At 32.6% G+C, this 23,172-nt stretch overlaps 9 protein-coding genes across 9 annotated transcripts, besides 16 other annotated features; 3 read left to right on the top strand and 6 right to left on the bottom strand.

Moving 5' to 3' along the window:
* Window positions 1–562: 562 nt before the first annotated feature.
* Window positions 563–5,171, top strand: TA15720 (uncharacterized protein; the record flags this gene model as incomplete). Its single annotated transcript, XM_946726.1, has 3 exons — window positions 563–3,674; window positions 3,713–3,823; window positions 3,874–5,171. 3 exons carry the CDS (start codon window positions 563–565, stop codon window positions 5,169–5,171), a joined length of 4,521 nt encoding a protein of 1,506 aa, XP_951819.1.
* Window positions 599–652: a sequence feature (13 probable transmembrane helices predicted for TA15720 by TMHMM2.0 at aa 13-30, 60-79, 86-108, 112-134, 147-169, 189-211, 236-258, 273-295, 563-585, 959-981, 1002-1019, 1029-1048 and 1069-1088).
* Window positions 740–799: a sequence feature (13 probable transmembrane helices predicted for TA15720 by TMHMM2.0 at aa 13-30, 60-79, 86-108, 112-134, 147-169, 189-211, 236-258, 273-295, 563-585, 959-981, 1002-1019, 1029-1048 and 1069-1088).
* Window positions 818–886: a sequence feature (13 probable transmembrane helices predicted for TA15720 by TMHMM2.0 at aa 13-30, 60-79, 86-108, 112-134, 147-169, 189-211, 236-258, 273-295, 563-585, 959-981, 1002-1019, 1029-1048 and 1069-1088).
* Window positions 896–964: a sequence feature (13 probable transmembrane helices predicted for TA15720 by TMHMM2.0 at aa 13-30, 60-79, 86-108, 112-134, 147-169, 189-211, 236-258, 273-295, 563-585, 959-981, 1002-1019, 1029-1048 and 1069-1088).
* Window positions 1,001–1,069: a sequence feature (13 probable transmembrane helices predicted for TA15720 by TMHMM2.0 at aa 13-30, 60-79, 86-108, 112-134, 147-169, 189-211, 236-258, 273-295, 563-585, 959-981, 1002-1019, 1029-1048 and 1069-1088).
* Window positions 1,127–1,195: a sequence feature (13 probable transmembrane helices predicted for TA15720 by TMHMM2.0 at aa 13-30, 60-79, 86-108, 112-134, 147-169, 189-211, 236-258, 273-295, 563-585, 959-981, 1002-1019, 1029-1048 and 1069-1088).
* Window positions 1,268–1,336: a sequence feature (13 probable transmembrane helices predicted for TA15720 by TMHMM2.0 at aa 13-30, 60-79, 86-108, 112-134, 147-169, 189-211, 236-258, 273-295, 563-585, 959-981, 1002-1019, 1029-1048 and 1069-1088).
* Window positions 1,379–1,447: a sequence feature (13 probable transmembrane helices predicted for TA15720 by TMHMM2.0 at aa 13-30, 60-79, 86-108, 112-134, 147-169, 189-211, 236-258, 273-295, 563-585, 959-981, 1002-1019, 1029-1048 and 1069-1088).
* Window positions 2,249–2,317: a sequence feature (13 probable transmembrane helices predicted for TA15720 by TMHMM2.0 at aa 13-30, 60-79, 86-108, 112-134, 147-169, 189-211, 236-258, 273-295, 563-585, 959-981, 1002-1019, 1029-1048 and 1069-1088).
* Window positions 3,437–3,505: a sequence feature (13 probable transmembrane helices predicted for TA15720 by TMHMM2.0 at aa 13-30, 60-79, 86-108, 112-134, 147-169, 189-211, 236-258, 273-295, 563-585, 959-981, 1002-1019, 1029-1048 and 1069-1088).
* Window positions 3,566–3,619: a sequence feature (13 probable transmembrane helices predicted for TA15720 by TMHMM2.0 at aa 13-30, 60-79, 86-108, 112-134, 147-169, 189-211, 236-258, 273-295, 563-585, 959-981, 1002-1019, 1029-1048 and 1069-1088).
* Window positions 3,647–3,674: a sequence feature (13 probable transmembrane helices predicted for TA15720 by TMHMM2.0 at aa 13-30, 60-79, 86-108, 112-134, 147-169, 189-211, 236-258, 273-295, 563-585, 959-981, 1002-1019, 1029-1048 and 1069-1088).
* Window positions 3,713–3,744: a sequence feature (13 probable transmembrane helices predicted for TA15720 by TMHMM2.0 at aa 13-30, 60-79, 86-108, 112-134, 147-169, 189-211, 236-258, 273-295, 563-585, 959-981, 1002-1019, 1029-1048 and 1069-1088).
* Window positions 3,805–3,823: a sequence feature (13 probable transmembrane helices predicted for TA15720 by TMHMM2.0 at aa 13-30, 60-79, 86-108, 112-134, 147-169, 189-211, 236-258, 273-295, 563-585, 959-981, 1002-1019, 1029-1048 and 1069-1088).
* Window positions 3,874–3,914: a sequence feature (13 probable transmembrane helices predicted for TA15720 by TMHMM2.0 at aa 13-30, 60-79, 86-108, 112-134, 147-169, 189-211, 236-258, 273-295, 563-585, 959-981, 1002-1019, 1029-1048 and 1069-1088).
* A 75-nt stretch (window positions 5,172–5,246) lies between the features above and the next one.
* TA15710 (uncharacterized protein) lies at window positions 5,247–6,320 on the bottom strand (the record flags this gene model as incomplete). Its single annotated transcript, XM_946727.1, has 1 exon — window positions 5,247–6,320. One exon carries the CDS (start codon window positions 6,318–6,320, stop codon window positions 5,247–5,249), a length of 1,074 nt encoding a protein of 357 aa, XP_951820.1.
* Window positions 6,321–6,903: 583 nt separating this feature from the next.
* Window positions 6,904–7,911, bottom strand: TA15705 (uncharacterized protein; the record flags this gene model as incomplete). Its single annotated transcript, XM_946728.1, has 1 exon — window positions 6,904–7,911. One exon carries the CDS (start codon window positions 7,909–7,911, stop codon window positions 6,904–6,906), a length of 1,008 nt encoding a protein of 335 aa, XP_951821.1.
* Window positions 7,858–7,911: a sequence feature (Signal peptide predicted for TA15705 by SignalP 2.0 HMM (Signal peptide probability 0.600, signal anchor probability 0.030) with cleavage site probability 0.264 between residues 18 and 19).
* Window positions 7,912–8,324: 413 nt separating this feature from the next.
* TA15700 (26S proteasome ATPase subunit (Rpt6A homologue), putative) lies at window positions 8,325–9,506 on the bottom strand (the record flags this gene model as incomplete). Its single annotated transcript, XM_946729.1, has 1 exon — window positions 8,325–9,506. One exon carries the CDS (start codon window positions 9,504–9,506, stop codon window positions 8,325–8,327), a length of 1,182 nt encoding a protein of 393 aa, XP_951822.1.
* A 455-nt stretch (window positions 9,507–9,961) lies between these two features.
* On the bottom strand, window positions 9,962–10,489 carry TA15695 (uncharacterized protein; the record flags this gene model as incomplete). The annotated part of the gene is made up of 1 exon (XM_946730.1): window positions 9,962–10,489. The coding sequence occupies one exon, from the start codon at window positions 10,487–10,489 to the stop codon at window positions 9,962–9,964; it is 528 nt and encodes a 175-aa protein (XP_951823.1).
* A 400-nt stretch (window positions 10,490–10,889) lies between these two features.
* TA15690 (uncharacterized protein) lies at window positions 10,890–11,897 on the bottom strand (the record flags this gene model as incomplete). The annotated part of the gene is made up of 1 exon (XM_946731.1): window positions 10,890–11,897. The coding sequence occupies one exon, from the start codon at window positions 11,895–11,897 to the stop codon at window positions 10,890–10,892; it is 1,008 nt and encodes a 335-aa protein (XP_951824.1).
* Window positions 11,898–12,365: 468 nt separating this feature from the next.
* Window positions 12,366–13,136, bottom strand: TA15685 (uncharacterized protein; the record flags this gene model as incomplete). The annotated part of the gene is made up of 1 exon (XM_946732.1): window positions 12,366–13,136. One exon carries the CDS (start codon window positions 13,134–13,136, stop codon window positions 12,366–12,368), a length of 771 nt encoding a protein of 256 aa, XP_951825.1.
* A 552-nt stretch (window positions 13,137–13,688) lies between these two features.
* On the top strand, window positions 13,689–16,551 carry TA15680 (uncharacterized protein; the record flags this gene model as incomplete). The annotated part of the gene is made up of 8 exons (XM_946733.1): window positions 13,689–13,727; window positions 13,841–13,957; window positions 14,007–14,633; window positions 14,854–15,213; window positions 15,259–15,389; window positions 15,422–16,166; window positions 16,224–16,379; window positions 16,480–16,551. The coding sequence occupies 8 exons, from the start codon at window positions 13,689–13,691 to the stop codon at window positions 16,549–16,551; spliced, it is 2,247 nt and encodes a 748-aa protein (XP_951826.1).
* Window positions 16,552–16,715: 164 nt separating this feature from the next.
* On the top strand, window positions 16,716–23,159 carry TA15675 (uncharacterized protein; the record flags this gene model as incomplete). Its single annotated transcript, XM_946734.1, has 1 exon — window positions 16,716–23,159. The coding sequence occupies one exon, from the start codon at window positions 16,716–16,718 to the stop codon at window positions 23,157–23,159; it is 6,444 nt and encodes a 2,147-aa protein (XP_951827.1).
* Window positions 23,160–23,172: the final 13 nt, after the last annotated feature.

A 23,172-nucleotide genomic window follows, 5' to 3' on the forward strand; every position in this document is an offset into this window, starting at 1 on the left:
AAAATAACCTGAATTCTCTCAGGTTGTAGTGCCATGAGAATTGAATTCTGACAATTTAGATATATTATGTAATACTACAAAGTAGTTAATTTTATATGTATATTATTGATTTTGTATATTATTTGTCTTGTTCTGTATATATTTGGCCCTGTTAAAACTGTTTTAAACAGCCATCGGATGATTTTAAATTTTCTAATCTTTAGTTTTAAATTCGCACATTTCTAAAATTAAATAGTGATATAACATGTAATTTTTAAATTTAAAAGGATGTTTTGTGTTTGCTAATTTGTAATTTATGATTTATGATTTTTGTTTTTTAAATTTAACTCTTCAGGAGCCAAAGTTCTCAAAATTCCCTGTAAAATAGACCGTTTAACTGTAAAATATAAATTTGTCGTTGTTAAACTTTTAAATTTTGTTGTACTATATAATGAAGGTTCTAAATGTAGTATTAATCGAAATGTACCAAAACCTGGGACATTAATGTAACATACATTATGTTGATTTCAAAAATAAAACAAATAAATGAGTAAAGTAAAAGTGTTTACAAATCGGTGAAATTATGCGAGGAACAACGGAATATTCCAGGTATGAAACTCATCTGGCCTTCTTTATGGCCGGATTGAGCTGTATGATCATTAACTCCGTGGTGGATTTGGAATCGTACGTATTCCTACGATTCCTAGGCACCACCAGTTACGACTCACAGACGATCTCATTCTTCCTGAGAAGATTTAACCTAGTCATAGGAATTGTAATGTGCTCAATTTCAATAGTATACGGATCCAGCGTAGTGTGCTCAGAGTGGCACTGGATGCTGTTCATCCTTTATTTTCTAGTCTCTATATACATCTACATGTTGTCAAACAACTTTATTCTGGTGGGCAAATTCGCCTTGATCCCAGTCTTTTGCATATCGCTAGTTTCTAACGGACTTATGATAGCAACAATCAAGTATATATTCGAAGGCTCCTACAATAAATATGACGATAACAACACACTCAGCCTGCTCATATTTATCTGCGGAGCCTTCACTTCGGGTATTCTCGTGAAACTCATTCTGCAATTAAGCGGTGACTTGAAAATATCCGAAGATGAGAATTACCCTGGTTTGAAACTGTTCAACAGGCTATTTGTAGTCTTTGCAGTGATTACACTAGTAACATCATTCTTGATATCTAGACTACCATATAGTCCAGAGGATGAAATCTCACCAAAGTCCCCAAACAAATCCCTGAGGAATGTTTTATACTCTAAAAGTCGCTGGGTGTTCATCATAGGTTCACTCAGCTGGTCATTTTCTCCCATACTCAACAACTTAACATTGTCAGTTATTAACGATTTAAACCCGCTTGAGGCACTCAACCTCGAACATATCCAATTTTTAACGTCACTTACTTTTGCGTTTGGTTATTACATTTTAATTTTAGTCAAGATTGTAAATTTGCATAAGAAAAGTGGGCTTCCGTACACTTTCTACGATTTGATTTGTAAAATTTTAAAAATCACCCATGAGTCAAATCCAGAGGTCATATTAGACAAAGGAATTGCTGAAGATCTAATGTCTAATAATGCCATTAGTATTAGGCTGTATAGAGGCATTCAGCCATGGTGTTATTTACAGCATGGATTTTGGACTCCATGGGAAGTTTACGACTGTGTGGACAGCGCTCGGTTAATGAATGTGACTTCAGTGAAGATGAAAATAGCCAAGATCCGAGGTGGGCCTGACTTCTCCAACTTAGACGATGATTGTCTGGAGCACAAGACCCTTCAGGATGAATATTTGGAGATTGTGGATGCCAAACACCTACTGATGTGGGATATAACATGTTTTATCACCCAGTGTGGTGACATCTTGACATTGATGCCTGATATTTTTCACTGTTGTGAGCAAACTCCTATTTCTTGTGCGTGTGGATCGGCAAGTTCAGAATGTGGATGTTGTACACCAGTGCCTGAAACTAAAAAATCACATTGTTGTTTAACCTGTTTGAAAAATTGTTGTAGTGAAGAATCAAAAGCTAAATGTGTTTGTTTTACTAAATGTTTTGAAAATTGTTTTTGTGGTGAAGATTGTAAATTCATTGAATGCTGTTATGCCTGTGATATGTCTAAGTACCATCATTATAAAACATTTGTCTACGGTATTCTGGTCACGTGTTGTCACGAAGCAAGATGTTTGCTACAAAAGATTTCAGAATCGCCAGACTTGGAAGATAATTTGATTGTGTCCAGAACTAATGAAGTTTCTTTATCTATTCTGGAAATGTACGCGATTAGCTTTTTATGTATTCTAGTGTACGCAAGGATAGCAGATGAGTTTTTGTTGATATTTCAAGTGATGAGGCAAATAGCACTGGACTTAACTAAATCAGTTATATGCTTCTTGTGTAAATGTAAATGTGAGGGACCTTGTGAGCCGAAGAAAGATGAAAAAGAAAAAGAAAAAATATGTTCGGAACCTAGCTCTAAGGAAAAAGAAAAAAAAGAATGTAAATGTGTGTGCACTCTTTATTGTAAATTTATTAAATGTGTGGTTTTGTTGCATGAAAGACAAAATGAAGTTTGCAAAATCATTTTGGGACTAAGCAAAAAGTCACTTGCCGAGGAACTTCCAACACTCTCAATGACTAGATCGGTCTCGCTATTTGCGAGTTACTTTGGAGATTTCATGTGCTCTGCATTTTTGTGTGAAGAATCAACATGCAATTGTAATGGTAAAGGAAAAAACAATTGTAATGATGATAATAAAAAATGTCCCTGCTGTAGGTATAGTACTAGAATTGATGACTTGCTTTGTATGATGTATAAAGGCCTTCAATATTTGTCCGAATTTGACGGGGTCCTTTCAACTATAATATTCCACTTAGCATATTTCAGAGAATTTAAACTTGAAGAAGTTAATGAGCAGGTAGTCGCTACTTCTGAATGCACTTGTTGCTGTAAAAAACAGGGAAATAATGGTTGTCAATGTACTTGTAGCACCTCCCCTCCTGCCAATTGTAAGTGTTGTTTGTGTTGTTTATGTTGCCCAGCAGATAATTCTAAAGGTTGTAGTTGTGATTGTGCAGGTACTCCCAAAAAGTGTTGCATTTGTTGTATATGTTGTGAAGCATGTCAAACTAAAAAGGGTGGATGTGATTGTTGTAATGGAAACACTGGAAAATGTTGTGTTTGTTGTGAAAAATGCCCCAAAACCTGTTCTGAAAAATGTGCTTGTTGCAGCAAGGATTGCTCAGGATGTTGTTGTATGTGCTGTTTAATATGTAAAAAGAAGGAAAGTGAGAGATACCCGCTTCTTAAGCTCTGTGAGAACAGTAAGAAGAACCTGGAACTCATCACGAGCACAAGAAGATGTATGGTAGTGCAATCGATGTTGGATTACATGAATAAGGCAAACCTGTTTAGAGATACAATGAAGAACCTGAATAGAACGTCGATAGGACTAACGTTAATTTTGTTGTATTTTATTTCAAGTCTGCTGTTGTATTCGTTTTGCGTGGTAGGGAATCATATATCGTATGTGAGAAACGTGCCAAATATCAAAAAATTAAAGTACACAATCCCATTCTTTTCGATAATCACAGTGATTACGATCATCCACTCGTTTGTGTATTTGTCGGATTTTGGAAAGGACTCGTCACTGATAATAAATTTGATGATACTGATAAGTAAGTTTAATAATTTTCAGTGTTTAAATTATGTGTAGGCATGATAATTTCGACACTGTGCTCATGGATCACGCAGTGGCTGACATATCGCATTCTTTTGTATAACCAATTTGAAGGTTTTTATACTAAACTAAGATTAATATATACAGGTATTGATTATTTTAGTGAATAATAGATAATTAATCTGACGGCATTGTAGGAGTTCTTACAACCTACCAACCGAGTTTCAGTTGGTGGTCGGAAGGGTTCACAAGCTTCATAAAAACAGATTTCTACACAATGTACATTCTACTAACACTGAAGAACTTTTATGAATACTATGACCCATTCTCGTTTGGATTCACCTCAAAACTAAAAGTGAACTACACGATGCTCCAGTCACACCAGTACATGAACATCCAAACGAAAATGGGCCACCTGATAACCAGCGAAGAGTTCGTGAAGAAAGTAGAGAGGCTTCTGTTAGACAAGAGTAAGTTCGGAAAGAAGTACCATTTGAAGGATCTGTTGGATTACAGAGCGTTCCAGCTGATTCCGAAGGATAGTTATTCCTTCCTGACTGATTTGGGTGATTTCGACAAGGTAGATTACTCAGTTGACATGCTGTATGAATCGTGGTGTAAAGGCAGGAAGATGACCCAGGAAATGGATCGCTTGCAAACTCTGAGAGAACAGTCTTTGAAAATAGTAGAAAATTTCGTCCAAGAAGAAGTCAAAAGGAACAACTATGACCGAGAGTCAATTAAAAAGTTAAAGAAATTCTTTGACTTTCAGACCCATATCTTAACAACCTTGGCTGAAAGGTGTTTGGAGGATGCAGTGAACATTGGAGATAAATTGTCATCCATCGACTCGAGTATATTGATCACAGTTTACGAGTTAGAATATAGAAAGAAATGGGAAACTTATTTCAATAAGATTGATGACCTCGTAGAAGAAATAGTGGAAGAAATCGAAGAAGAGTATGTTCCCTATGAAAAGAAAAGACTAATGAACCTTTGTACTGTCTGGAAAATGGTAAAGACAAGTCATTGTTTGGATATTTATTCTAGCTTAGTATGTAAGGCTGCAGTTGACACAGCAATGGATGAATTTCAGGTGCTTCTGTTAGACCAAAATAACGATGACCCCGTTCAATCTTTTATTGACTTAATTTCAACTTCAGAACAAACTGACAACGTATCAAACGAAATTAAATTGTCCAAGTATCTATCTCATGTTAGCAAAACTGGCGATATTTCGGAGTTGAACAAGATCAAGTCCGAAATTTCTAGTTTGATTTTGAGCAACGCAAGTATGAACAAATATTTGGGTTCTTTGTTAGAAGGGTACATATCGGTTTGTAAGTCCATTTGCAATGAGTCTAACATTTACAGTTATGTTAACCGAAACAATGAGATTATCATCGGCGAATGGATTAGGTGGCAAGGCCAGCATATAACTCACGACCTTATAAAACTTTTATCCAAGATTTACACAATTCAATCTATAAGATAAATTTTAATGTTATGGACACTAATATGTATTATGGACAACTACATTTAAATATACTTTTAAAAATTAAAACTTTAATTATTGTTTTTCTATATCACGTTTCCATTGTTTATCTTTACCACCCCTTTTGAACCTAACCCTAGTACCATTACTTAATTTAACATCGATCTTTTTATTTCCAGTTCCAACACCAATTAGTGTTACTTCTGTTGCATGATGTTGGCCATCCATTTTCCAAACTACTACTCCTGCGTATGTTACCATTCTAATCCCAAACCCGCAATTGGGTTTGTATCTACGGTGTTTTCCACCTTTACCAGGAAGATTATATTCTAAAACTTCATATAACCCACATTCATTTTCAACTTTAGCATCTAAATGAACTAATCTTAATCCACCAGCACCTGGAGTTGATACTCCAGAAGGACCTGAGGGATCAGCTTCAGGAGCAGATGGAACTTGTCCCCATGATGTTCCATACCCTCCAGCACCTCCTGTTGCACCACCTCCATAACCTCCAGTTGCTCCTTCTGCTCCATAAGGACCCTGTTGTGGATATGGATATGGATAGGTCCCAGGTGTTTGTTGACCATAGCCACCTGGAAAATAAGGACCATATCCTGGTGCTCCATAACCTGCTCCACTTGGTTGACCATATGGGCCTTGGGACATATATCCACCATAACCACCTGGAGTCTCTATTGGATATGGAGGGGCGGATGGCCCTGGTGTTAGGTAAGGACCTGGAGAGTAGGGAGGAGGTCTTTCTTCAGGGGGTGCAGATGGATCTTGTTTTGGATCATGATTTTTTAAAAGCCAACTCAATATTTCAGCTTCTTCTTGCGTAACTTCATGAGTTTGTAAAAACAGAGGGTTCCCATCACCATCTCTTCTAATTATTCCAAGATCTGGTTTAGGATCATCAGATGGTTTTGAACCGCTTTTGGATACACATTCTTGATATGATACTAGAAGATCTTTCAGAATATTAGCTTCTTCTGGTGTAAGTTTAAGTGTAGTTGTAAAAACAGGATCACCATCTCCATATAATCTAATACCCGAATCACTTTTTTCAGGTTCAGATCCATCAGGATCCATACATACACATATATAGAATGAGTATAAAATTATTCCAGATGTTACTAGATTCATTATTGATTATGAATATGATCACGTTCTAATAATATTCATACCAATCTCAAACAATATCATTGATCAATGGATGGGGTATCAAATAAATATTAGATGTGTATCTGGATCTACTAATATTGGATATAACATAGTGGATCTAGATCAATTGATCAGGAGTTTTGGATCACAACATTGAACTATGTAGAACTTTACATTATTAGAATATTTTATATCCATGTGTGAATAAATAAATATGTTAGAAAATTGGATTTTGGATCTATGTGTTTATTCATGTTGAGGGTTTGAATTAGGTTATTACATGATCATAACATTGAACTATGTAGAACCTTAATTTCAAATATCGTTTCATGGTTATTAGATCATACTCTATCAAGATTACTGTGTAACAACATAAGTGAGATTTCAATTTATGGTGGTCATACAATTATATAACAAATGAGGATATATAAAAATTATGTAAGAATAATCCTGTATCTAATATAATCTTTTATATTCAAAGCCAACTTTAACATATACACGGATCAACTACATTTATAAGAATTTTAGGAAATTGCTCGTCTAATTAAACTCTTCTCTAATTTTTCTAATCCTTTTCTTCCCATGGTTTGGCGTTTCCTCTCTTTTTAAAAGTCTTCTTTGAACCATCACTGTATGTTATTACCAGAGTTTTTTCTCCAAACCCTAAGGGAAACAAAAGAACTCCAGTTGCATATTTGAAGCCATCCATTATCCAAACTCGTAAACCGTCATAGTTTACGCGATTAAATCCATGTCCATGTTTAGGCGTGATCCTACGGTGACGATGATCATGACTTCCTGCTCTAAATTCATCAACATTTACATGTTCACCATTCTTCGCAGTTTTTGCGTCTACTGGTCCCAATTTTGTTCCATCTGGAGCTTGAGTAGGTGGACCACTTGATGGTCCCGGTGGGCCGGTTGGTTGACCTGGACCTTCGGCACCTCCTGATGCACCACCTCCATAACCTCCAGTTGCTCCTGATGCTCCATAGGGATCAGGAGGATAAGCTGGACCGTGTCCTGGTGGACCATAACCACCTGATGCTCCATAGGGATCAGGAGGATAAGCTGGTCCCTTTCCTGGTTGACCATAACCACCTGGAGTCTGTACTGGATAAGGACCTGGTTGACCCTGTGGATAAGGATAAGGCCCTGTCTGATAAGGACCTGGTTGACCATAACCTCCCGTAGCCTGTGGTGGATAACCACCTGTTGGATAACCTTGTGGTGGATAAGGATATGTCCCTGGACCTCCAGATGCACCACGTGCCTCCTGATCGCCTGGCATCATAGTATCTTTGACAGGACCTGGAGTAGGTTTGGGTTTCGCTGGACCTTTGTCTTTTGGACCCTTACCCATTCTCATTTTTGGAAATTTACTTTCCAATTCTTCTTTACTATAGCCTCCGGTAAACGATTCTCCGAGAGTCCCCTCAAACATAGGACTCCTTTGGTGTGGAGGTAGCATGCTATCTCCATCTCCATCACCATCTTCATCAGAATCAGAAGAATCCATACAAGTGGATAGGTAGAATGAGTATAAAATTATTCCAGATGTTAGGAGATTCATTGTGTACTATGTAGGTGTGTCAAAAATAGTGCAAAATAATCTGACTATTTTATAGATCGTAGATCAAGTGGATGGGGTATAACCGATTGTTGTCATGATAAATGTGTGTTTGGATCTATTGTTATGAGAAACAAGAGTTATTTATAAACAGTTTCTGACCAAGTTACAGATGATAAGAGTTGAATAAAGTATTCATACATTATCAGAATAATTTCATACTCATGTGTGAATAATATTAAAGATGTTACAAAATGAGATATTGAATCACAATGTGTGTGTTGATATTTTATTGATGAATTGGATCAATTATGTTAATTCCCGTATGCTACATCTAATCATATTCAGATCTACTTGATCCACAATGTTATTGATCATTAGGTGTGTTAGTCAATGTGCTGTAAACTTGGTTGACATTATTTCCAAAGTTTCTTGAATGACATGCCTCTTTCTTCACCCTTCTTCATAACCTTTACGACGGCCATCTGAAAATCCTCGTTAGTGACATGAACGCGCCTTTCCCTGAGGGCAAACATTCCAGCCTCTGTGCAAACAGATTTGATCTCTGCTCCACTGCAACCAGACATACTTTTAGCGATTTCGAGTAAGTCAATATCCCTTAAAAGATTCATTTTCTTTGAGTGGATCCTGAGTATTTGCTCCCTTCCTTCGGCGTTGGGGTTTGGAAACTCAATCTTCCGGTCAATTCTACCAGGCCTCAACAAGGCTTCATCCAAAATGTCAATTCTATTAGTACACATTATTACCTTAATGTTCTGAAATGGCTCGAACCCGTCTAACTGATTCAAAAGCTCGAGCATAGTGCGTTGTACCTCAGAATCACCGCCACTGCTCCCGTCACCCCTCGAACTGCCAATGCTATCAATTTCGTCCATGAAAATTATGCTGGGAGCGTGACTTCTAGCCATTACGAATAGTTCACGGACCATCCTGCTCCCCTCGCCGATATACTTTTGAACCAATTCTGATCCACTAACTCTTATGAAAGTACACTCAGTATGATGAGCCACAGCTCTAGCCAGCAGTGTCTTTCCAGTGCCAGGTGGGCCATACAACAGTACTCCTTTGGGTTGTGATATACCAAGTGAATCAAAAATCTCAGGATGCTTAATAGGTAGCTCTATAACCTCTTTTACTTGCTTTATTTGTTCTTCAAGCCCACCAACCATGTCGTATGTGCTATCAGGAACCTTCTCAACCTTCATCAGAGCAACTAGAGGATCCACTTTCGTGGGTAAAATTTTATGTAACTTGTATGAATCAGACATTAGTGCAACTCTTGTGTTTGGAGTAACCAAACTAACGTCAATATCACTGGCCAAATCAACAACATACTTACCTTCCAGGCTAATTTTTACTAATATCTTGTCATTGCACATAGATTTGACAACCTCGCCCACAAAGGAGCCTGATTCAAGTAAGCTGTGTAGTTCATCTTTCAGCTCTCTTACACGTAGGTTAAGTTCATTTCTCTGAGCCTCAAGACGAGACTTAGTCATGAGCTTCTGTGACAGTAGAGCCTGGTAGTCCTCAATCAAGTGAGTATAATATGACTGTAATCCCAAACAGTTATTCATATTAAATCTGAGAAATTGAGAAATTGTTAGGGATAATAATTCAAAATTTATGGTTGAAAATTATGGAAGGAGAGTCAATAACTTTAAAATCAAATAAATCTAGATTTAGAGGAAAATTAAAATATATTATGCGATATTTAAAAAAAATTATTGAAAATATTATAAAATTAGGGTTTGAAATTATATGGTTAATAATGTTGAAATATATATATAGTAGTGGTAGGCTGCTGTCATGTGTTTCGAATAAATGTGATAATCACACAATTATACACCAATTAAGTGATATTATATGTTATAAAATTATGTGAGAATATTTTTGTATCAAATGTGTATCTATAAAGGAATCTTAAATGTTTTCACAGTCAACTTAAACATATACATGGATCAACTACATTTATAAGAATTTGAGTAAAGCATTTGTTTAATTAAACTCTTCTCTAATTCTTCTAATTCTTCTAATTCTTCTCTTCCCATGGTTTACCTTTTCCTCTCTTTTGATATATCTTCTTTGAGCCATCTTTCATTGTTACTACCAGAGTTTTGTGTGAATCCCCTATGGGATGAACATCAACCCCTGTTCCATAATTTTCTCTTTCCATTTCCCATACTTGTTCACCTCCATAACTTACGGAATTAAATCCACAACCATGGCCAGGCTTTAACTCATGATGAGATTTTTTATCTGGTCCTGTATATTTACAAAAAAAGGTATGTCTATTATTTGACACATTTTTTGCATCTACTGGAGTTAATAGTGTTCCGTCTGCAGCATGAGGATGTGGACCACAATCACCTGGTGTACATACAGGAGGACCAAGAGCACCTTGTGCTTCATCATCTGTTGGTAACAGAGTACATTTAGCAGGTCTTGAAGGAGGAGGATTATCGCCCGGTGGGTTATTTCCACCATCAGCTCCATCAGGATCCATACATACACATATATAGAATGAATATAAAATTATTCCAGATGTTACTAGATTCATTATTGATTATGAATATGATCACGTGATAATAATATTCATACCAATCTCAAATAATATCATTGATCAATGGATGGGGTATCAAATAAATATTAGATGTGTAATTGGATCTACTAATATGTAAAATAACAGTTTAGATCTAGATCAATTGATCTGGAGTTTTGTATGATCACAATAGTGATCTATGTAGATCTTTAATTTCATTACTGTTTCATGATTATTAGATCATACTCTATCAATATTAGTGTGTAACATTATGAGAGTTGAGTATACAATGATCATACAATTATATAACAACTAAGGATATATAAAATTATGTAAGAATATTCCTCTATCTAATATGATCTTTTATATATTCACAGCCAACTTTAATATTCATGGATCAACTATATTTATAATAATTTCAAGAAAGTGCTTGTCTAATAAATAACTCTCCTCTAATATTTACATCTTTTTCTTTCCATGGTTTATTTTTTCCTTTCCTTTTAAAAGTCTTTATTATGCCATCAATTAGCATGATTAAAATAGTTTTTTGTGGAGACCTTAACGGATATAAAAAAACTTCGGTTGCATATTTGTCTACTCTCATTTCCCAAACTGAAACACCGTTATAACTCACGGAATTAAATCCAAATCCTGGTTTAGGGTTTAACCTACGGTGAAAACGATTATGTCGTCCTGATATATATTCTTTAACAATAACATTTGAACAATTCGACCCCGTTTTTGCGTCTATTGAAAATAATTTTGTTCCATCTGGAGCTCGAGTAGGCGGACCGCTTGGTTGATCAGTTTGTTGACCTGGACTTCCGGCATCTCCTGATGCACCGGCTCCATTACCGCTTGTTGCTCTATAAGGACTTGGTTGTGTTGGATAACGTGGCGATCCATAACCACCTGGAGAATAATAACTATGTCTTGCACCGTAAGGACCTTGGGGTATATATCCACCGTAACCAGTAGCACCTGGTGTTCCATAAGGACCCGGAAAACAAGGACAATAAACTGGTGTTCGATAACCTTGTGTTGTACTATGACGTGGTGTTCCATAACCACCTGGAACATAATAACCGTAACCTGGTGCTCCATAGGAGCCTGGTGATGACTGACCATAGGGACGTGGAACATAAGGACTATAATCTGATGTTCCATAACCTTCTGCTGCCTCCGATGGATAACCTGGCGTCCCGTGACCTGGTGTTGGTGGACCACAATCACCTGGTGTACATACAGGAGGGCCAAGAGCACCTTTTGCTTCCTCTTCTGTTGGCATCATATCACTTTTAACTGGTTCACCATCTCCGTAAAATCTAATACCCGAATCACTTTTTTCAGGTTCAGCTCCATCAGGATCCATACATACACATATATAGAATGAATATAAAATTATTCCAGATGTTACTAGATTCATTATTGATTATGAATATGATCACGTGATAATAATATTCATACCAATCTCAAACAATATCATTGATCAATGGATGGGGTATCAAATAAATATTAGATGTGTATCTGGATCTACTAATATGTAAAATAACAGTTTAGATCTAGATCAATTGATCTGGAGTTTTGAATTAGATCTTTAGACAATCAGAATATTTCAGATCCATGTGTGAATAAATAAATATGTTAGGAAATGGGATTTTGGATCTATGTGTTTATTCATCTTGAAGCTTTGATCGGCTTTCATAGTTCATTGAACAAATATCCTTATTCATGATAGTTAAATGATATCTGAAGATCGGATTTGTATTTTACTTTCTAAATTGTATACAAGTAATATATCTCTTAAAATTTTTTAATAATATTAATGCTGAACTCATTGTAACATTAAATTGGAATTTAAAAATTAAAATTTTAATTGGAATGCTGATAAAACTTATCTTGGTGTTACTTGTACCCATTCCTTCTTATGACCTCTCTTCTTAAGATTAATTGTAATGCCATTAATTAATTCTATAGTTATTTGCTTACTACCAAAACCAACGCCAATCACTGATGCTTTTGTTGCATATATTCCATTTTCCATTGACCAAACCACAACATTGCCATGTGTTATTTTTTTGTATCCGAAGCCTTCTTTGGGAGAGTATTTATGAATCATGCCCTTTACTTTTATCAGGTGTGTTGAAAATAATGTGCTATTAGAAGAACACTTACTCTTTGTATCTAAATCCACTAATTGTAATTCATCTGGTGGTAATTGATCTGAAGCAGCTTGTGAAGTAGTTGATAGAGATGGTGTATACCCCGTGGCACCTTGTCCATATAAAGATGAACCATAATAATCCGGTGTAGCATCTGATCCGGTAGGTGACCGAGAATCTACTGATCTTGGCGAATAATAGGGATAAGTATAAGATGCTTGAGATTGTTGATTTAGTGGTGGTAATGGATAATTTTGTGGTTCAGGTGTATAGGGTGGAGGCGGATCATCATCATCTGTGCCTGATGTATGAGTATGAACAAAATGATAGCCATGGTGGTATGGCGGTGGGTTAGGATTTTGTACGACTGTTTCATATGGGGGAGGTTCCGTTGCATCATCTCCATCTACAACTGCAGATTCATGCTCAGATCCATCTTCAGGATCCATACATACACATATATACAATGAGTATAAAATTATTCCAGATGTTACTAGATTCATTATGTACAATGTAGGTGTGCAAAAAATAATGCAAAATGATCTCAATCAATATCATTGATCAATGGATGGGGTATCAAATAAATATTAGATGTGTAATTGGATCTACTAATATTGGATATAACATTTATGGATCAGGAGTTTTTGATCGAGTTTTGGATGATCAGAGTTATAGAATATTTCATGATCATGTGTGAGTAATTGAAGATATTACGAAATGATATTGAATCATCTGTTTATTGATGTTGAGGGTTTGAATTAGGTTGTTAGATGATCATAACAGTTATGTAGAACTTTAATTCGCGTTATGGGTTCACGGTTATTAGAACATATTTTATCAAGATTAGTGTGTGTAACATTATAAGTGAGATTTGAATGTATGGTAATCAAAGAATTATATACCGATTAACTGATATTATATATTATCTAATTATGTAAGAATATTTTTGTATTCAAATGTGTATCTAATATGTTCATATATTGTTGTTCTGTTGGGATCAATAATTTAAATATATATATTAAAAATTCTAATATATATTTATTTAATTTTTATATATGAAGAGATCAATTAATAATTTTGGTCCTAAATGGAAGGTTACTAATATAATTTATAATATCATATATTCACAGCTAATTTTAACAATTAAACTTAATACTTATCAATATATATTGATTTTAAAATGTTTTGAATTGATTTTTTATTTTAGAAGCTCAAACAAGAGTCTGGTAAATTGGTTCCTGGATCAAAAGGCATTTTGATCTCATGTTCTATTACTGGAAAACATAAAGATGCTATGCAAGAAATTTTATATATTCTCAGACAGGTAAAAAATACTAATAATTAAAATCAAAACAATTTAAATTATATTACAGCATTCGGAGAGATTCCATCCCGACGCTTCGATCTGTTCAAGAAATGTTGATCATGTAGATAAGGAAATGTTATTGAAATCTGAACTGGAGAATCTAAACCAAGAATTCAATAGATTTGTTCCAGGACCTTGTATTTCAAAAGGATTAGATTACGTTTATTTTAAGAAAATAGAGGACACTCCTTCCAAATATGTTAGTGAAATATTCAAAGAAATTAAAAATAACAAAAGTTATTCAGCCAGATTTTTATCAAGAATTGTTCCTGTGGATTATATTTGTGAAGCGAAGGAAGAAGATTTAAGATGTACCCTCAAGTCTTTGATTTCAAAAGAGTTTCCACTTAGTTTAGCAAATTCTTGTAAAGTAACTAAATTAAAAGAACCTTCTACAGATGAAGATAAAATAAATAATGAATCAGAAGATAAAGAAAATTATAATAGTAGAAAAGAGGATGAAGAATCAGATAAAATGGAATCCATGGTAACCTGGGCGTTGGAATTTAAACGAACAAATTCAAACGCTCTTGGAAGGGAACAAGTTTTGGATATAGTTAATGAACTGATGGGGAAAGAATATAAAGTAGATCTTAAAAAGCCGGAAAAATTAATAATTGTATATGTGATAAAGGTGAGTGAAACCCACTAATCCCACATTAGGCTCTTTGTGCTGTTTCTATTATTCCAGAATATTCACAAATCGCACATTTTAAATTAAATGTTTCTATAGAACGTTAGATGTAATAATTTTATATTTTTATAATATTTATGTTTATTTATTCTAATTTAAAAACAAATGGTAAATGAAAACAATTTGCCGGTAAATTTAAATTAAAAAAATTTTTGATTAGAATAATGGGCTGGAGATTCCAGAAGATGGTGAATGGGTAATTTGTGGAGATTCTGGTGAGGATAGTAAATGGTATACTCATGAATCTCAAAAATGGATGTACAATTCAGAAGAACATGTATATTTCCATATTGAATCACAAACAATAATACCAGATTTAAAATATTTCGAGACTAAAAATGAAGAAAATTATCCAGACCATGATTATCTTTATGAAGATGTACAATATGTAGATGAAAATGTAGAATATCCAGATGAAGTTGGGGATTCTAATCAATTAGAAAGTGATCTAGAAAATGATTCAGAAGATTTTTCAATGGATTTTAATAAAGATCTTATCGCGGGAACTGAATCGAGAAAGGTTTGTAATAAATTTAATTTCCAAGATTAAAATATTAAAATTTAGGGAAATCTTGAAACCAAGATTGAGAATGAAGATCGGTTCATAACAAGAGAATGTATGTCAATTCAATATCTAACAGATTCCAAAGCTTTGTGCTATTTTTCAGGAGTATTTGACGGTCACTACGGCCCAAAGTAACTTAATTTCTGATTCAATATTCATTTAGATGCTCAGACTATATTGTAAAACATTTGAAGAACAATATTTTAACTGTTTTTTTACAGAATATACAGTGCAGCTCCAGTTTTAAGAAGAGAAAGTTATTTTCTACAGGGAATGCAAATTTTTCAATAAACGAATTCCCCTCAAATACTAATAACGAAACTCTGGATGAAGAGGACCAGGAAGATGCTATAGAAGATAACTCTAGTACAAATAAAGGGTCAAATGAGTTGAGTGATGAAGTGAACGTGTTTCTATACTCTATTTCTAAAGGAGTACAAATGGTGGATAATAATTTTTGTTCCTATGCCCGAAAAGAGTTCATTTTAGACGGTAGTACCTTGAATTTGGCATTCTTCTATGGACCAGATTCATTCGGTTCGTTGAAATTGATTTTAGCAAATTTGGGTGACTCGAGGTCAATTTTATGTGTAAAAGAGGGCGATAAGTACGTGGCCAAGGATCTAACAAGGGAACATAAACCAGATGATAAATTGGAAAAGGAACGAATTTTGAAAAATAAAGGATTTGTAGAACATGTACAAGGTTGTTGGAGAGCTGTTTTACGTAAAGGAAATCGAATTGTTTGTGCAATTTCTACCTCTAGAGCCATAGGAGATTTCATCTTGAAATCACCAAACAATATCATCAGTTCTCAAGTTGACCTCTACGTCCATGACGTCGATTTCGATAATTTCATTTTCCTAGTACAGTGTACTGATGGTATAACCGATGTTCTAACTTCACAGGTATTTACATAATCTTATATTATGGATTAAAGGATGTTAATTCTAATGATTTTATAGGAAATTGTTGATTTTGTTATGAATTGTATAAATTCGGGATATGATCCCAAGAAGGCAGCTAAAATATTGGTTGACAAGGCCGAATCCTTAGGATCAATGGACGATAAAACCTGTAATATTATCTATTTCGGATGGCAAAAGGAAGTATTTTCAAAGGTAAATCTAACAGTTAAAATTGATAAAATTTTGTTATACAAAGTTGAAAGTATATAGAATATTTGACTATAATTTATTTACCCTAATAATATACTATTAGTTAAACTCTGATGAGGAAGAAAATGAAGTAAAATCACAAGAATTAAAACAAGAAGAAGAAGATATTTTTTAATGTATAATAATTTTGTTAAACATTTGTTAATGTATATGAATATTTAAAAGTTATTTTTACACATGGGGAATCCAATTAAAATTTTCTAAATATTTAATAATAATTTATTATAAAATGAAATTTCTATATAAAATATATATTCAGGATAAATCTCGCCCTAAATAATGGAAAAGGGTAAGCCTAGAATTAAAAGGAAGTCAATTGACGAAACTGAAAAGGAAGAACCTGAAAAGGTGAACCAAAAGTTACAAAAAGAACCACAAAAAAATTCAAAGAGGAAATTGGATACAGATTCCAAAGATGAACAACATAAAAACATTACAACAGAAGGTAGAAGGAAAAGTGAGAGTCTGGAAGTACCAGAAGTCAGTAAAAGTAGTAGAAATCCCAGTCAAGAAAAAGAATTAGAAAGTTATTCAACTAACACAGATCATAAAAAAACAAATCACCCAAACACCAATGGACCAGGAGGTCCAGATTATAAGAATACAAGACTAGTTGAATCCACTAATTCTCAATCTAATGCTAATTCTTCTAAGATTACATCAAGAACTTTATCCACCGAGTCTAAGAGAGAATTGTATAAGAATTCACAATCTATGGTTGACAAGAATGTGTTGGAAATGTTAGAAAACTTCGAAGATGAAGTTGACTTGACATTATTTAAGTTTGTAAGCTCAGTGGCAAATGGAACCATAAACCCAGTGACGTCTGTGGATGCACTTAGAACTAAGTTTCACGGAGTTAGTAAAAATTCAACATTGGTTTTTAAGGTCTTGGACCTTGTTTCATTCTTTCTGGATGACACCAAGAAGAGGCAGAATTTATTGCTATTCCTTGAATCTCTTGAAAATTTTGGATTGGTCTCGAGTATGGAAATTATTTCAGTGATAGACCCAGCAAAGCTGGACAGCTGTAACTACTCAGAAGGTCTCGTAAAGATCTCAATAAGAGAAAGGACCAAGAACAACTATGTTCTTAAGATATATAATCTGTTTAGAGAAAGTTACCACGGATATACTGCACTTTCAAATTACCTCTCCTCACTAGTAGATAAACATGGTAGGAATGGATTAAGATTTGATGTGGTTCAAAGGCCTAAACAAGCTCAGAATAAATTAAAGGAGTTAGATCCAGATACTGTAGTAGCCACAGTTAACAAGATCAGTGGTATGTATAAATTATGCCCAATTCGTACACTGTATGAAGTATTAAAATGGTTAGTTTTAACTAATCATTCCGATGAGTTTGTCATGAAAATACTCAAGAGTTATCCTTCCAAGATTTCATATGTAGTTTTACTCTATTTAAAGAATAATTATCAAAATAAAGATAAACTTTTAAGAATAAATAATAATAAACAATTAATTAAAGAATTAGAAGAAAAAAATGAGAAAAATGGAAAATTGGATGGAAAAAATGGAAAATTAAATGAAAAAAATGGAAAAGATGAAAAAAATTTAGAAAATGTAAATGTTAATGAGAATTTGAATGGATATTCAAATGATAATATATATAAAATTGTTGGAATGTTGATTTCAGAAAAATTATTAAAGATTGATGTGGTATATAATTATTTGGATCCATCAGATGAATTACTTTCAAATATATCAAATCATTTTTTAAATATACTTAAAACAAGTCCAAATAAAGATACAAGAGATAATTTAACTATACCAATACCATTATTAAAGAAATTAGTAACATCACATTTGAACTTAAATTGTTTAAATCCAAAATATAAAAGATCTACTAGAATGAAAGAAGAACATATGAGTACTAGAATGAAAGAAGAACATATGAGTACAAAATTGGATAAAGAACATATGAGTACTAGAATGAAAGAAGAACATATGAGTACAAAATTGGATAAAGAAAATAAAATAAGAAAAACTAGTCTGACATTATTAGAAAATATGATTAATAAATATGAATCTAATGATTATTCAATATTACTAAGGATAGATAATTATCATTACTTGAAGGAATGTATTTATTTAATGGAATCTGGTAAATTCTTAGTCCTATCAACTCTTTTAAATCAATGTACTGATTTTGAAGGTGAATTATGGGATATTTGTTATTCATACATATTACATTTATATACTATAAATTATCCAATATTCTTAAATACTTCAGTAACAGTATCTTTAACCAATATTATGAATAAAATATTAAATACATCAGTAGTCTATAGGAATATTCCAGAAGTTTCTAGAGGAATTGATTTAGATAATGAATTGATAATAATTAAGAAATTGGAATATTATTTAAAATTTGTTGGATTCAGATGTAGTGAAAATATTATAATGTTCAATAATATTTTAACATATTTACAAATAATTTTAACTAAAATCAATAAACATACAGGGTATAGTAGTTTATCTACAGTGGATAGTGATTTAAGGAGTTCGGATAGTAATTTAAGGACTAAGGATAGTAGTTTATCTACGGAGGATAGTGATTTAAAGACGTGCGATAGTAATTTAAAGACAGTGGATAGTAATTTAAAGACAAGGGATAGTAATTTAAAGACAAGGGATAGTAATTTACAGGCACTGAATACCGAGGACAAACATTTGATTGTAAAGAGGATGATAAAAAAATTATTATATAAATATATAATATTTAGTATAATGAATTGTTGTGAAGGTAATTTTCAAATATCAGATAGAATTTGGAATATATTAAAACAATTTACAACACTTGAAAGATATCAAATATATTCTAAAACATTACAAATCTTAAATTCTAAACAACAAATTAATACTGAGAAAATGAATATTGAACAAATTAATGAGAAAATGGAAACTACTGGAGTTAATACTAATAGTGAAGGAGTTAGTACTAATAGTGTGGGAGTTAGTGGTACTATGAATACTGAACAAAGGAATAAGAAGATTTGGAATAGATTAGTTAATTTATATTATAATTATCAAATGGATATGATAAAGAAATTATATGAAGGATATAATTATAAATTGAAGAATATATTTAAGAAGATAACATTTGAATTATTAAAATCAATAAAAAGTCCAACAATACGTTCTATAGTATCAATAATAACAGCAATTAGTGCTATAAATCCATTTTCTGTTTCTATATTAATAATAAAACAATCTGAATTATTTAATAATTTACTCTTACCACTTTGTGAATTAACTAAATATTTCTTATCATATACTATTGATATTTTTATATATCAATTAACTATTAATTTAATATATCTTACCAATACTAGTACTAATAATACTACTGGTAAGTTGTCTAGTATCATCGGTACAGGTACTGTTACTACTAATACTATGGGTACTAGTAGTACTATGGGTACTGCTGGAGCAAGCACCGTAACGTATATGAAAGAATATAGTTTGAGTAAAAATAGATTAGAAGATAATAATAATATAATAGAAGAAGAGAATAATAAAATGTATATAAATAGTATAATATTATGTAAAATATATAAAAGACATACTGAATGTGATATTATACCAATTATAACAATATTAATTTTATTACTCAATTTTTCCATTTCTAATCATTTAATATTATGTCGTACAAATCAAACAAATATACTAAATCACACTATGGATACTGGAGATACTAAGGATAATGGAGATAGTAAGGATAATGAGGATAGTGATGGAGTTGGTATGAGTACTAAGGGAGTTAGTACTAAGGATATTAAGGATGGTAAGGATAGTAAGGATAGTTCTAAGGGTAGTATGAGTAATGTTAGTACCCTTGTAGCAAGCACCGTAACTGAGGGAAAGGGAGCTAATTCTATGGGTATGGAGTGTACTACTGAGAATAATACTAATAAAATTGCCATTGTAACTAATTCTAGGGAGTCGAGTACTTTTTCCGTAGATAGTAAGGATACTAAGGAAGCCCCTTTGGGGGCTGTTAGTACTGGTTGCCGTGAACCTCACTCCGTTACGGAAATAAAAATAATCGGAATTTGTATAGAAAATTATTATAATATAATTTATATAATATATAATGTATTGGATTATTTAATAAGATTAATAGAAATAATAGGTGGAATGATAGATGTTGATATGAATAAAATGACACAAGAACAATTATTATGTCAATGTGGAAGTTATTCATTAAAAAATGAATCAATAACAAATTTAGATGAAGAAATAAATAAAAAATCATTAATAAAAGTAATTTGTAGACCATTTTTTATTAATTCACTTGTTATAGTATTGGGAAGATTAATTAATGAATTATTATATGATAGTAATTTTAATAATTGTAAATTACTCTTGTCTATTGTTGATAAGTTTAATAATTTATTAATACTTTTAATTAACTTTTTACAACTCAATCAACAAACATTTTTATTACCAAATAAACAATTATTAATGAAATTTTTTACATTAAATCAATTACAATTTATTAATACAGTTAAATGTACAGAAATAGAAACTACTGTAGAATTTACTAAACCTGTAACTGAAGATAGAGAACCCGGATCAACAGTAGGATCGGAATCTACTGTAGAACCTAAGTCAACTGTAGGACCTAAATCCACAGTAGAAATGAAATCTACCTTAGACCCTAAAAATACTCTACAACCTAAATCTAATCTACAACCTCCATCATCCTTAGACCCTAAATCTAATCTACAACCTCCATCATCCTTAGACCCCAAATCCTCCTTAGACCTCCAACCCCTAAGATTTAAGAGAAAATTAGAATTTCCAACTGTAGATAACATTTTAGATGACAATTTTATAGGATTTATAAACAATTTGAATATATATGACATTTATACACCTGTAGAACAGTATGATAATTATATTACTAAACTAACATCAGGTATAGGAAATACTGTTAGAAGAATAAAAAGAATAAAGAATCGAATAACAATATTAGAAACTGATAAAAATGAACATATCCAACATACAAATATGATATTATCTCATTTAAAAGAAGTTTTGAAGAGATTTGTAAAAAATGATAATAAGGTTGGACCACACATTACTATGAGATTTATAACCAGAATAATATTTCCAAGATTATTTGTATCAGAATTAAATGCATTATTTTGTTGTAAGATTGTGGATACAATATTGGAAAATAAGATGAATTATTTTAATTATTTTGATTTTGTAAATTGTTATACTAAAATGCTTATACCAATGATTAGTAGTTTAACTGAACGTGAAGTTATTAGTTTATCTATTTTCTTTAATCATTCATTTCAATTAATTAAAGCTTGGGTTAACGACAGAGATGCTTTTGAAAAATTAGTCTATGATAATCCTTGTTTTTGTACTACTTTTAAATTCCAACCTAATAAAGAATTTAAATATCAACAATTATTACAAGTAATAAAAAAATGGGAATATTTCATATTACTTTCGATTTTTTCTTCCGTTACGGGGTCAGGTCAAACAGCAACTAACATTAATAAGGTTAATAGTACTAACAATAGTAATAGTATTAAGGATAGTAGTAGTACAGTTGTAACTAGTAATAAAGATAGTACTAGTAATAAGGTTAATAGTAGTACAGTTGTAACTAGTACTAGTAATACTAAGAGTACTACTACTAGTAATAAGGATAGTAATACTAAGGATTCTAAGGCTAATAAGGATACTAATAGTATTAAGGGAGCCCCTTTCGGGGCTGGTAATAAGGATAGTAAGAGTACTAGTAGTACTATGGGTAGTACTATGGGAACTACTACTGGTACTGCTGGAGCAAGCACCGTAACGGGCACCGTAACGGATGAATCTCCAATTGTACAAAGTTGGATAGAAATAAAAAATGTAATAATATTTTTAAATAAAGTATCAAATAATTTTCCTATAACAATAAATTCAAGTTTAAAAGTATTAAATTTCCTTAAAAATGTGTTGAAACTTGCTAAACAAAATAATTGGCAAGATGTTACAGTATCATCCAATACACTTATTAAATTAATACAAATGTATCAAAATCAAAATAAATATATCACAATTAATATACCAAATATTAATACACCCGGTCAAACTAGTACTAACAGTAGTAATAGTAGTAATAGTCAAGCTAATAGTACAAGTAATCCTATTACTAGTACTCCAACTAATACTAGTACTAATACTAATACACCAAATAATCCATCTAAAAATACTAATGAAACAACATCCAGAAGGAATTCGGATACTTCACCTAAGATATCTGAGGAGACAACAAAGAGGAATTTGGAGGAATCTACCAAGGGATCTGACGAGACAACAAAGAGGAGTTCTGAGGAATCTCCCAAGAGTAATTCGAAGGAAACAACAGTCAAAAATTCCAAAGAAACAACTCCTAAAAATAAATCTAATGAGACATCACCTAAGAAAACGAAGGAAACCACTAAGACTGTTTCGAAGGAACTAACTAAAGGTAATTCTAAGGAAACAACTAAAGGTAATTCGAAGGAACCAACACCCAGGACTACCGCTAAGGAAACCACTAAAACTACTACTAATACTCATACTAAAACTACTGGCACTAAAGAAACCCCTAAGACTTCCAAGGAAACACCTAAAACTCCCTCTAAAGATACCCCTAAGTCTACCACTAAGGAAACACCTAAAACTACTAAGGCTCAGACTACTACTTAAAGTAATTAAACTA

This window comes from Theileria annulata, chromosome 2 (genome assembly GCF_000003225.4).
Source record: "Theileria annulata chromosome 2, complete sequence, *** SEQUENCING IN PROGRESS ***".
Taxonomy (NCBI): Eukaryota; Apicomplexa; class Aconoidasida; order Piroplasmida; family Theileriidae; genus Theileria; species Theileria annulata.